This window comes from Panulirus ornatus, chromosome 57, assembly GCF_036320965.1.
Source record: "Panulirus ornatus isolate Po-2019 chromosome 57, ASM3632096v1, whole genome shotgun sequence".
NCBI classification, from domain to species: Eukaryota; Metazoa; Arthropoda; class Malacostraca; order Decapoda; family Palinuridae; genus Panulirus; species Panulirus ornatus.
Window position 1 is genome coordinate 22,500,378 of NC_092280.1, and position 13,431 is coordinate 22,513,808.

Genomic DNA, 13,431 nt, shown 5'->3' on the forward strand with positions numbered 1-13,431 from the left:
CAAGATTAGATGAGGATGGCCCACATATTGGTCTCCCTGAGGAGTGCAGTCTGTTAGGTACTGGGGAAAGATAAGTAGAAAGCAAATGAATGATTCCTACAGGGGCGAAACCACCTCATTAAGAAACAACATCATTTCAGGGAAATGAGGCCATTTGTAATGAACATCTTAGATTTATACGAGAGAGCGAGATCTGTTTGACACAAAAGAGAATTCTGGCTAGATTATCTGTATCCAGAATACTAAAAATAAATAAAAAGACTTCTACATAGGGTGTGGGTAACAATTTGTTTCTTCAGGCAGGATCAAGGTGGTATTACTTCGATGGATAGAAGATTATCTTCGTGGAAACAGACAAAGGACGCATGCCAGGGAAGCCTTCTCGATATGGATTAAGTTACCACTGTTGTGCTGCAGGGGTCTACTCTGGGACCATTGCTTTTCTTGATCTATGTGCATAACTTACCAGAAAGAATGGACTCCTGACTGAACATGTTTGCAGATGATGCCATGGTAATGAAGGAAGTGGAAAGCAAAGAGGGTTGTAGCAATCTACACGGGGGATAAACAAACTTCGATGTTGATCTTATTCTTGGTTGATGAAATTCAAGCAGATTAAAGGTAGAGGAACGGAGAATGGGCCACATCGAAAGAAAACATCAATAAAATGATCTAATGAAATAAGCTACAGGCATGTGCTTGTAAGAGACCTGAGTGTACACATTGTCCATAACCTGTCTCTAGAACTCCTTCCTTAAGAGAACAGTAAAGGAGACAAACAGTCTGTTGATAAGTACTGAAAACCATTCAAGTATAAGGTTAAGGAAATAGTCAGCGACCTGTTCATATCCTGCATCAGGTCGGATGCTGAATATGCCTCTCAAGTTGGACCACCGCGCAGAGAAAAAAGAGAGAAGGTTCAAAGGAAGGCAATGAAGATGGTTTTAGAATGAAGAGACCTGAGTTACAGATGAAGGCTAGGGGGCCTTATAATTATTCACGATGGAGGGAAGAAGATGATGAGTTGGCGATCTCATTACAACCTATAAGTTGTTCAAGCCAGTTTGATGATGTGCAGAGTTAACATTTCCTCGGCAGTGGCAGGGATGGAACAACCAGACGCCATGACATGAAATTAAACAAGTAACTTGTTGTTAGGGAGTAACATAAAGAAATACTTCGTAGTGATGAAGGTCTGTGAGACAAAATGTGGACGGCATACAGGAATTCAAAAGGTTGCTTGACAAAATTTAGAGCTCCCTCCCCGTACAGTAGAAAGAGGTAATTACACACACACACACACACACACACACACACACACACACACACATCTCATAAGGTTAGGCAATGACACCCATCTTATGTAGTATCAACCCACTGGGGTTGACTAAAACCCTTTGTGACCCCTGTAATCCTTTTGCGCTATCGCTCACAGGTTGAGCATGGAGGTGCACAATAAATTGGCAGGGGACACCGTCACAAATCACTCTCACAAAAAGACAACTTGTTCAGCACAACTCACGCACCAACCGTTTAATAAGTATTCGTCATCACACACTCGTTCAGGTGTTGAAAATTCAGCACTTAAGCTTATGAGTTGCAATGTTGTGATGTCCTTCAAATACATTCTATACATACACCATTAAAGATAACGTAGTGATAGTCGGTGGCATCTGGTGATCAACCTGGCCACCATGCACAGTTCAGATGTGCTCCTATGTGCTCAAAACGTCCTACACTGAGTGACCAGTTTGAGGCAAAATGCTCGATCCCGTCCTCGTAGTAAACTGAATATTGAAGCCTAAAGCGTAAGGAAATAAGGAACCCAGCGCGAAAAGCTTTGGATATTGAGGAATTTTGTTTTGAGTTGGTAATGTAGTGCCTCAGTGACAGCGCAACAGTCGTGGGCTACATCCCTAGTGAGAGTGTGTAATCTCAGAATTATCTTTAACACCTGAAGAAAGTGTTAATTATTTTTTTCTGGAGAGAGAGAGAGAGAGAGAGAGAGAGAGAGAGAGAGAGAGAGAGAGAGAGAGAGAGAGAGAGAGAGAGAGAGAGAGAGAGAGAGAGAGAGAGAATGTGGATGTAACTTACGTTGACAGCCTTAATGACCCTGTGCATGATTTGAAATATTGTTTCATTGTACATTACTGTATTTCATGACAATGAAGATAAATGAAATGTTTAATCAAAGTAGATGAAACACTTACCTAATATAAACAGGACTTCTAAAGACTTTACTAATCCTCCCCTAAACACCGAAATGTACCTTGGTTTTGATATTACTTGAAAAACATGACAGTGCATTAAACGCCATTTGCAAGCCATTGTGGGCATCATGCCAACAGGAAGGTGAGCTGTTGTATTACAAAGCCTTGCAGATGAGTACCGTAAGAAACACTGATCTTTCACACTACTTAAAAGAAAGGTAAACAGCGGCTGCTTTGGGAGGTTAGGTGTTCTGTTGATTTTCTTGCCTTTTACGTCCGTTGATCCTTCATTTCCCCTTATCTTAATAGCCTTCGCCATTATTACTGTATGTAGTGCTGTATATTAGAATATGATGCTCCAAAACACACTCCGTCACTTTTGTTATTAAAAATCTACGCTTCCAATGAGAATAACAATGATAGAAAAAAAATATCAGTGCCTCGTGTTCGAATCACTATTTTCCAAAGAGATCTTAGACTAATCAAAGATCCTTTTCCATCTTAACACATGATGGCTTTTAATACCCGACGTATCGACGCGACAAACCAATTGATTCTCTTGGAGAGAATCTGATGTTTATGAAAGAGTCGATAGGGCGGGGTAGCCTCGCATTGGTCTTTGGTCAGTCTTAGTGGTTATCATCATTTCTCACCGCCACCAGGTAGCAAAATGAGCCAAGTATATTCCCACCGACACTCGACATCTTACGACAGTCACTGTGATGGTTGAGGGAGCGACAGTGTAGAGTGAGAAGCCACGGAGGAAAGGCCACAGTACACGCAGCGTAAGACCTCAGTATATAACTTGCTGTAGTTATCAGGTACGTGTGTCTGAGTATTTAGATTTATACTTATCTGATCTTGTTTTCTGATCATATAGATTTTCTATTAATTTCCCTGCGGTGACTGTATTTACTCCCTCCTGCTCTACTTTCATATTTCTGAACCTCTGTTGCTGTAAATTTTCTTTTCTCTCTCAACCTCCGTACATTTGTCTCGTCTTCCCACTTCCCCCACGAACACTTCTCTTGTTAGACATCCAACTGTGCCCTCTTGTTCTGGCCTCTCCTGTAGCATCAAGATGTCTTGTATCAACGTCGTCACGACCTAGGAATTAATACTAGTCACAATGTCTCACTTTATTCCTAGTGTTTACAGTCACCTGATTGTAGAGTACGGGGAGAGAGTTTTATACCAAACGGTTCTCATCTCTTGAACTTTCTGTACCTGGTTAGCAAGAGATTTACTGAAGAGAACAGTTAGGAGTTTAATGATCTAATCTTTGGTTTTCTTTGTTTTTTTGGATAAACCTGCAGTTTATCATGTGCCATTCGATTTAATGCTGTATGTCCATATGTTGCAATGTGTTCTCCATTAGCAATGGGATTGTTATACATGGATACAGAAAAGAAGATGAAAGATTGTTGCCATGGCTTCATTATTTTGAACTAAGACGTTGTTTGATATGACTATGGACCAGTTGAATTCGGCCATGTGATTTTGATATGTTCTTGTTGCATTTAGGCTTGTCAATGAACTGGAGTGGATAATATCAAGCAAGTTTAGGTAGAGTTAACGCCCAAGCCCACTGGAAAGTGATTTTCCCCACTTCGATACTAGTAGGTTAAAATCTACGTCATAATCGAATCGTGATGGCGCTTTCAGACCAGCCTGACCTCATGTTCCCCGTCCTCTGGGTCATCCAATGCCTTGAAAACGATTCTCTGTCGACTAAGGTTTACATTTGAGAGAGGCTTTCCACCTCGCCGCACCGCTACTGAAGGCCGGGTTACCTAGGCGGGAGAGGAAGGATAAGTTAGCAATGCTTCACCAACGACAGTTGCTCTCTCACGTCGGAGGTCCTGACACAGCCGTGGAGTTAGCTTTGACGGATTCTTGCAGACTCTCAAGGTTAAAGCATTAATATTATCAAGAGCAGTAGCTAGTTTCTCTAGGATCCTTCTATTTCCGGGACGACCTGCAGAGTAAAGGCCAAATTAATATGATTAAAGAACTGGTAGCCAAACTCCTCAGTACACTTTGAACATTTTGTATACAAAAAAAAAAAAACCCTTTAAGGTAACGAAGATAAAACCAGCCGACTGCCAGTATCACCATGTGACCTTAAACCACTTCACGTCACCAAGTGAACCGTACGACTCCTGACTTTCACCTCATACTGCTGATCGCTAGCTGCGTTGCTTGATTCTGGTAAGCGCTTTCCATATTCTTTAAGCTCAGATGACTTGAAGAGCTATATATTTCTTCTTTTTTACATGCCAATTTACATTTCTAAGCATTAAAACATTATATCAACTCTGTCTTGGAAACCGCACATTACGGAAACAGCTGAGTCTTCCTCTATGAACAGTTGCTCCGTTTAAAGAAAGAATTCATCTGTCCATGTATGTAGTACTGCTCTCACACCTGGGGTGGCTAAAGTTCTACATCTTTACTTAGAGATAAGTTGAACGCGGTCCGACTCATAAACTGTCCCAGGCTAACTTCAAAACCTGACCGCTTGCCCTAAACTGCATTGTTAGTTCGATTTCCCTCTTCTGTAGGTATTACTCTGGCTTTTGTTTCCGAGAGCTGATTGTTTGTGTTTCCCCACCACTAGCTAGACCATATAGTACTCAGGAAGCTGCTGTGTTACATTATTGCTATAAGGCGTTTGGCAACTCAAGGGTGAGCCGTTTTGATAACTTTCTTTCCCTATACCTCGAAGCTTTCGAACTCACTATCCTCTCATGTCTTTCCCAATAATTATGCTCAGGCACATTTTAAAAAACAAATCTTTCGCTTCCTCCAAAATTCGTTAATACTTTCCCTTGTCTCTTCATTTTTTTTCCGTTTCATTAACTTCTATATTTCAAATAAGGCCCAGCCTTTGATGTGGACTTCTGTCCGTGATTGGAGCCTTAGACGTAAAAAAAATTATGATTTGTACTCAACAAGTAGAGTTAGTACAACACGAGACACTGTGTTTGAAGGGAAGCAGAGGACTGTAAGAGTTAATACAAGTCGAGGATTATGAAACTCTAGCTTGGTTTGTTGATAATCTGGAGAACATCGTGGATGCATCCCTCCACTGACACGTCTGGTGTAGGACTGAGCACATTTTTCACTTCTGTCTTGTGTTGCAGGACGACCAAGCTGTACCGTCGTCATCTCGACAGTTAATCTTTATCACGTTGTTTATTCATGGTCTTTGCGTCTATTCTCTTCTTGATCTCAGCTGTGCTTTCCAGTGTTTTCATGCTTCTATATGTTTCATCCATATGACTAAATCATCCCATTGTCTTAAAGTAGATTATAAAGATGCTTTCGCTTTACCCAGCGTGTGTTGAGCACTGGGATGCATCTGGCGAGCGGCCACCGGGCTGTGTTCCTGTCTGGGGAGGAGCTGGAGCAGCAGAGGAGAGCCTTCCAGGGCTTCACCACCGGCTTGGTCCGCCTCAGCCCCGGTGGCTGGGTCCTCCCGGGAAGCTACACCAAGTATGCCGACCGCCTCTACAACTTCCAGGTGCGCTGTATCATACATCAGTCTACACTACTTATACATCGGTGGACCCATCACATTCATCTGTACTCATCAGTGTATTGTGCTTACAATACGGTTCAGGTTCCTCATGTAACACTATCTTGTCTTATGGATATATTGCTCGTAAATCTATGTATTTTCTTCTCGTACAATCAGTATCCATTATCTTATACATTTGCTGAGGATACATTTGACCTGACACATTAAGGTCAGATCGAACGCATCTTTACTAAAGGTCAGTGGTGTCGAGGAAGTGGGTAATATAGGGATGTAATTAACATGAGCAGTGTAGCCAAGATGACCTTTGTCATGACCCTTAAGGTTAGTGGTGTTCACTGGTGACACTATAGATCCATCAAACGTGTAGGAAGATTGTGAGGGGATTGACAAGAAAATGGGATCTATATACACTTATCTTTTTTGTCTTCACCCCACCGGGAAATCCAGCTCAAGTCCGAATTTATAAAGGGAGTTGCAACGCGATCAGACGTGGACCAAACGGATGAAATGGATTCGAAAAAAAAGGGGGGGGGGGGTGGAAGGCAGCATATGAGGGACAAAGGAGTCTCCAAAAATCTCCCAAAGACGAGGACTAGAGATTAATAAGGTAGGAAGGGCATCACCGTAGGACCTCACCTTGCGAAAGCCGTAGTAAGAATAGGATAAAAGACCATTGATTCAAGACGCTTTAAGATATGAGAGTTGAAGAGAGACAAATAAGACTGGATCCAGAAGTCGGAGCGACAGGACAATGGTTAGAAGGGTAAACCTCTTTGTTATAGCTGTACCTATGCACTAATATCACTAAAACCCTTTTTTCGTCACCAAATATCTTACACCACCGTATATCCCTCATGATCCACGGTATCATTTACATCAATGCATCATATCACTGTCTTAACTTGTATTTTCATGGCTCTTGCTTACAGTGTATGTGCCTCATTATATAACTTTCCCTCGTGTTATGCTTCCCTTACAAAAGTTTTCTTGGCAGATAAGTAACTTTTATGAGTAGGTGACTCAGTCTTATCACAGCCGTCTTCTGTTTGTGTGAGGTAAGTTCCGGTCCAGCGACGTGTTGGTGATGTCTTACCCCAAGAGTGGCACTACCTGGACCCAGGAGATCGTCTGGACCATGAGGAACAACCCAGACCTGACCCATCCCAAGACCTCTACATCCATCAATACTCGGTCTCCATTCCTGGAGTAAGTATAGGGGCTCAGCCCACATGCCTCATCACAACACCATAATTCATTCACTGTGTATGCAGACCTTCCTACAACATGCCTTTTTTTTCTTCTTTAACTGCACTAAAGAAGAAGTTTTATTCATCTTTTAGCATTAACGGCGAGTAAGGTAGATTGAAATAAGCTTCACCACCGTGGCTGATCGACAAAGTCACTGCAGCCAGGGGCAGCATAACCCGTCAGGCAGTGAGGCAACTGGTGAGGAGGGATGATCTCAGACCTTAACAACCTGGTAAGCCATCTCAACTTCCTGTCTCAGGTGTGACATGCTCTTGGAACAAGGGGGACGAGGCGAGTTCATACCAAAACGTTTGATCGATCGGCTGAGGGAACTGGACCCGGAAGCTGAGCCAGGGAGGGGCATCTTCCTACAGATAGCCACTGCTACCCGTGACCCCCGCACTATCAAGACCCACCTGCCGCTCTCCCTCCTCACCCCACGCCTCCTCGACACTACCAAGGTCAGTCAGGTGAAGCAATGCCAGGTGTCATTATCATTCTAGTCGTACTATAATGTATCTGCCTCCCTCACCTACTCCACTCGTCGAGGCTCAGTTCCTGGAACTTTTCGTACGTTCTGTGTCCTTCTCTCGCCCCACTGTCCAGTGGTTAGGTGGGAGGCGTGCACAATAGATCCGCAGCTCTCGAGGCAAAAATGAAAGGCAGTCTCCCAGGTCCAGCTTTCACTCAGGCCCAAAATAGAACGAGGTAAAAAAAAATAGAGAGAGAGAGAGAGAGAGAGAGAGAGAGAGAGAGAGAGAGAGAGAGAGAGAGAGAGAGAGAGAGAGAGAGAGAGAGAGAGAGAGAGGCTAATTCACGTGTGCATGAGGCAGAGTTATGCGTAAAATTCACGGGGGACATTGATATAGAATATCTAAAACAGGATGTCATATTGTGCGTGGATATATGTTTTGTTAAATATTAACCATGAAATATAAGAAGTCATTGTTACAAAGAGCGAGAAACATCACTTAACTGTGTAAGTACTGACCTCAGCTGCACCAGAGCAGTGTACGTATGTGAGCTCATCCGTTACTTTATGAAACCAGTTACACAGTGTGACTACTGCCTTAGACACTAACATCTTACCATATTCTTTTTCACTTACGAAGAGTGACAAGTAAAACGCCACACATCAGTCAGTTCAGTCATGTAGCACCATCAGTCAGTTCAGTCATGTAGTACCAATCTTCTCCTCCCGTAGCCGACAGTTAGTTTCCTGAGCTTCACTTCAGCCGTTCCTCCTGATACTTTCATCACCCGCATCTGACGTGGAGCGTGCACGAACGCTTGACTCACCCCTCGCCTCCCGCACGGCAGGTGGTGTACGTGGCCAGGAACCCCAAGGACGTGTGCGCCTCCTTCTGCCACTACAGTCGCATCATCAAGGGCTTCAACTTCGTCGGCACGATGGACGACTTCGTCCAGTTCTTGGTGGAAGACAAACGTAAGTTAATGTTAACCCGGGGCTATCATCAGCATCCTTATCATGGTCACAGAAGGAAGTAAAACGCTGTTTACAGTTGATATATATATATATATATATATATATATATATATATATATATATATATATATATATATATATATATATATAGATAGATAGATAGATCCATACATCCTGCAGTGATGTATGGATCATTCTGTTCCTGCAGTGATGTATGGATCATTTTGTTCCTGCAGTGATGTATGGATCATTTCGTTCCTGCAGTGGTGTATGGATTACTCTGTTTCTGCAGTAATGCAAGGGTGATACATTGCTATCATGTCCCACTGGTAATGTTTGGCCATTTTGTCCTTTTACTTATATAGAAGCCATTTTGCAGCTGTAGTGATAAACGAGCCTTTGTGTGGTTGCAGTGATCTTCGGGCCATACTGGGAGCACTTGAGGGAGACATGGCTTGTCAGGAACCACCCCAACATGCACTTCCTTTTCTATGAGGACCTCAAGTCTGACTTGATGACCGAATTGAACAGACTCAACACATTTCTAGGCACTTCCCTCACCGCCAAACAGCTCCAGCAGGTAACCTCTGTTCTTCACCTCACCACATTAATGACACATTTCACCACATTTACACCATCCAACATCAAAACTTGGCCCTTACACACTTACAGATGAAACATCGAAAAACAATGCAATGACCAATCAATCGTGTGAAGTATGTCATTAAGTATTCAAAAAAGGGTCAAGAAAGACACCAACAAATTAAATAAACATGATTTTAACTTTCTGATGTGACATCAGTAACTGGAAACTTGGTCGTGAGAGTAAATGGTGGAGGTAAGCTCAGCTACAGTCAGACTGGTACCCTGTTCCTCTGGCATCTCACTACTTTCGCCTTCAGTCTAAGTAGCGAAAGGGAGCCAGTTTGAGCCACATGGTATCAACTTATTGTTATCCTAAAATATTTCCTCAAAAGATTTTTTTTTTTTTTTTGCTGTTATCAAGAATCACGACACCATTTCGTCACTTCCAAAATCTTGACCAATTATCGTGTTTGTCCACGTCGGTCGACGTGCAGGTGGCCCACCACACCAGCTTCAGTGAGATGAAGGCCCGGGAGGAAACAGCAGACATTGCGAGCGACATATACCATAACATGGCGGTGATCAAAACGGACGGGGGCTTCTTTAGGAAAGGTATGAAAACATCCCGTCAAAACTTCATGAACATTTTTCATTGAACACGATGGTCCGACCCTAGAGCACATTAGTCCCTACCACCAACAGACAGACACAAGTACGTGACACGTCAGAGGCCCCCCTGGCCATCATGACCCAGGGTCATAACTGTCGTGCTCAAGGGTCGTGTCTTCGGCTCTAAGATCGTATCATTGTACTCAAAGAGATAAGATTTACATCATCGTCTAATAATCTACTTAGTAAAGCCTCAGTGTAAGGTGTTGTCCTGGCAGGTGATACGGGCAGCTGGAAGACGCAGCTCACCGCTGTTCAGGAGGAAAAGATTGACCAGTGGACTATCGTATCCAACTTAGACATCACCTTCAAGTACTTCTTGTAGGTGGACCAGGAGTTGAGGTTCTCTAAAACTGTAGTGACCAAGCCTCGCGGGGCGTCTCTAAAACCAAGAATGTATACGTATGCATGTATGGCGGTATTATGCGTTAAAATGTCATGATAGGTACATGAGAGATTTAGGCTGCTGTAATTAGTGCTTCTAGTATTCACTGATGCTAGACGTGAAATGTAGGGAAGTTTAGATTCCCCAGTACTCCAGGTACTCCTTAAGTACCTGTTTACATGTTCCAGATAACAAGGTATCCCCCTTCCGTTAAAATATCATATATTGTTAAAATTTTCTTGTTGCCCACAGCAATAAATTATTACAAGTTCTCTTTCATTATTATCATTTTGTAATGTTGAAATGTCCCAGATACTCTATCGTGTCAGCATTTCAAAATTTCTGTGCAAAGTTATGATGTTTGAAATGCTTTATAAAGGTGATTTTTTTTTTTTTCTGAGAGAATGTCTGAATCACTGCATATATTAGAATAGCCTACATATAAAATGTTGAAGTATCGTACATACTCTGTAATCGTAATCATAATGGGTTCCCTGTAATTGAATAAAAAAAATCACATGTTACTTGTGAGATAAGACTCTTCTTTCCAATGTTGTCACTTTACAACTTGAAACTGATCTGAGGATAACTCATTAAATCTGACAAATTTCATGGTTACTGTATAATGTTAAATTATCATAATTCAAACATGTCTCGCCATGTCGCTACTACTGTAAACTTGAGATTTGGATAGGATTTCCAAATGGGCCCATTGTGCAAAGATGAATTTGACGTTCGTGACATAAGTTTTCTGTTGTCCTTTTTAAAACTAGTAACAATAAGAAAAAAGTCCAAATTACTGACTTATATTTACCTATCAGTCCTGAGGGGGAGTTTAACACTTCCATGTCTTGAACATTTTCTATCATACAACCTCTAAGATTTATGTATGCTGTCTCCAATAGCCATGTCTTCAGTCAATCTGTTTCATTCATACACCACCCTTATATCATAAATATATTTCTTTACATTCATATTTTCAAATTTCTACGCAACTTCAATGTCCTCTGGTTGCTCTGTCCCTACATCTCTCGAAGAATTGCTTGCAGTCCATATCGATCTCTCAAAAACTTAGTAGTCAGGTGACTTTCCCCTTAGTGTTTTCTCTTCCAAGGTGGTAAATTTAAAGCCTCTAGCTCTGCCCTGGAGATATTGGCTCTAGGCTGACTCAGTATTTAAATGCAATTAAGGCAGGGTAGCACCCACATATTTGAAAATGGGAGGGACAGTATGGATATCGAGTTAATGGTTACTGGTCTGAAATGTATTAAGCTTTCATATCACTTACGAAGGAACATTGGCGTTCCTTTTGTCGTCGCCCGTAACAGCAAATGATTTTTTTTTCAGCACAACAACTTTTATATCTAATGACATCTGAATTATTTTCGCACCAGAACAAAGTTCAATAGTGCCTCCAAAGCTTGGTGAACTTGTAGGCTACCCCATAGTTGATCAAATAATTTCTTTGGGAATTCATGAAATCTCTTTTTTCCCTCAAACTGTACTTTTTCTCCTATCTTCCCTCAATCACGTTTCACCAATACCTTAGTAAATTCCAACTTATCTTACGAGTTTCTTAGCCTGCCTTCTTGCTTGATGACTCCAAATTAAATGTAACCGTAACCATAACTAGCCGTACCCTTACGTGAGTCTTGGTTGTAAACATCAATTCCACTCTTTTCAATCACAGAAAGTATATATCGGGCAATTCTGTAGCCTCCAGCAATTATTTAATGAACATACCTTCTCTTTTTCCTTTCTTTGTCTGGTGTATGATCTTCCAAACCAAAACTAATTGATGATTTTCGTCTGTTGCACCGTTGCTTTACTAATGTTTCTAGTTTTGGTGCCACCAACTCATCTAGATCCTTCAGTATTGAACAGCCAACTTTCCATGTTTCTGACTTCCTTTGAAGTATCTCTCTTAATTAAAAAGTGTTGATCCTTTATGTTCTGCACTATTCTAAGCCTTTCATCAATCAGGCCATGAACTTTCACGATTGCTACATTTCTAACCGGTCAAAATATCCATTTTAGAACTTCATTTGATTTATTATGTTCCTCTGTATGTCCACAGGTCTATGTCCCATTACATTAACCTTCATGCTAATGACTGTTGATCCTCCCTAAAGTATTTCTGGTTTCCTTTCTGACCATTGTTTTCATTGGGTTTTGCATGTTAGTAATTTTCTCTAAGTGAACCGCCTCCAAGACTATAGAAAAGAATCATTTGATGTGTTTTGCGAAGAAATGAATGTTTTACTTTCTTTGGCTCTACTCTCTAAATCTTGATAACTAATTTGAATGTGCTCATACCAAATGGACTATATTTTTCACATCCATAAGTTTATTTTCGTCACATGAAACCCATCTTGATGTTATGTGACCCTTCAGTTTCTTTACTTCATCCTATAATTGTATTAAACTTTTCTGGCTCTGATGATTCATTTGTTGCTTCGTTTTATCCATGATGATCTAGTCACAACTGCTTGGGTTTGATACCTTCCCTTCATATTGTACAATGTATTGTATGGGGAGGGAGTTTCACACTTTTGGGGTTCCATCTCTTGACCATTCTCTTCTAATGTATAGCTTCTTAAATTTATGTATGAAATCTGCAGTATCCATGTCCTTAGTCACTTTATTCCATTCATCCACCACAATTATACTGTAAAAGTAGTTTTGCATCTTTGTAACGTTTCTAGGTAATTTTGTGGTACATCATAAGTGTGCTCCATCCCTACATTTCTTGAAGAACTGTTTACTATCTAGATCATCAATCTGTTTAAAAACACAAGGTTGAACTCAGGTCACCCCTCACACATTTCTTTTTCAAGATGGGGAGATTTAAGAGTCTCTAACCTATCCCATGCAACTCGCCCTCTTAATTTTAGTAATATCTTCAGTGCCTTCTAAGTTAACTCTGTCTCTTTTAGGGTGTGGTGACCAAACCTGAGAAGCATATACTAGTCCTGGCCTTATGTAAGTTATGAACAACTTGCTAGATAGTTCCTTTCCCTTGTACTTGAACGCTGTTCCTACATATGCCAGCAGATAATTTATCTCCTTAACTATTCTCCCGATGTGACATTTTGGTGACAGGCTAGGGACACTGTTGACTCCCAATTCCTCCTCACAAATAGAATCCTGAAACTTATTTCCTAGATAATTATCATATTAAGGCTTGTTTCACACTGTACAATCCTCATTACTTAATATTTGATTTGGTTGAATTACATCAACCATGTATCAAATCATCTTTGGAGTCTGTTTTGGTGCAATCCTTCTTGCTTTTCACTTCCCTCATAACCTTTGCATCATCAGAAAACATAATCAGATAGAT

At 41.3% G+C, this 13,431-nt stretch overlaps 1 protein-coding gene across 1 annotated transcript; it reads left to right on the top strand.

Moving 5' to 3' along the window:
• The first annotated feature begins 2,888 nt into the window (after positions 1–2,888).
• On the top strand, positions 2,889–10,359 carry LOC139766267 (sulfotransferase 1C4-like). The gene is made up of 8 exons (XM_071694675.1): positions 2,889–3,031; positions 5,551–5,736; positions 6,815–6,960; positions 7,262–7,463; positions 8,323–8,449; positions 8,863–9,029; positions 9,529–9,646; positions 9,922–10,359. Exons 2-8 carry the CDS (start codon positions 5,569–5,571, stop codon positions 10,026–10,028), a joined length of 1,035 nt encoding a protein of 344 aa, XP_071550776.1. The 5' UTR covers positions 2,889–3,031; positions 5,551–5,568; the 3' UTR covers positions 10,029–10,359.
• Positions 10,360–13,431: the final 3,072 nt, after the last annotated feature.

Coding starts and splice junctions, on each gene's coding strand:
- LOC139766267 (XM_071694675.1), top strand. CDS start 5,569: ATGCATCTGGCGAGCGGCCACCGGGCTGTGTTCCTGTCTGGGGAGGAG. Junction 6,961..7,261: donor ACTCGGTCTCCATTCCTGGA/GTAAGTATAGGG, acceptor TTCCTGTCTCAG/GTGTGACATGCTCTTGGAAC. Junction 9,030..9,528: donor CCGCCAAACAGCTCCAGCAG/GTAACCTCTGTT, acceptor GTCGACGTGCAG/GTGGCCCACCACACCAGCTT.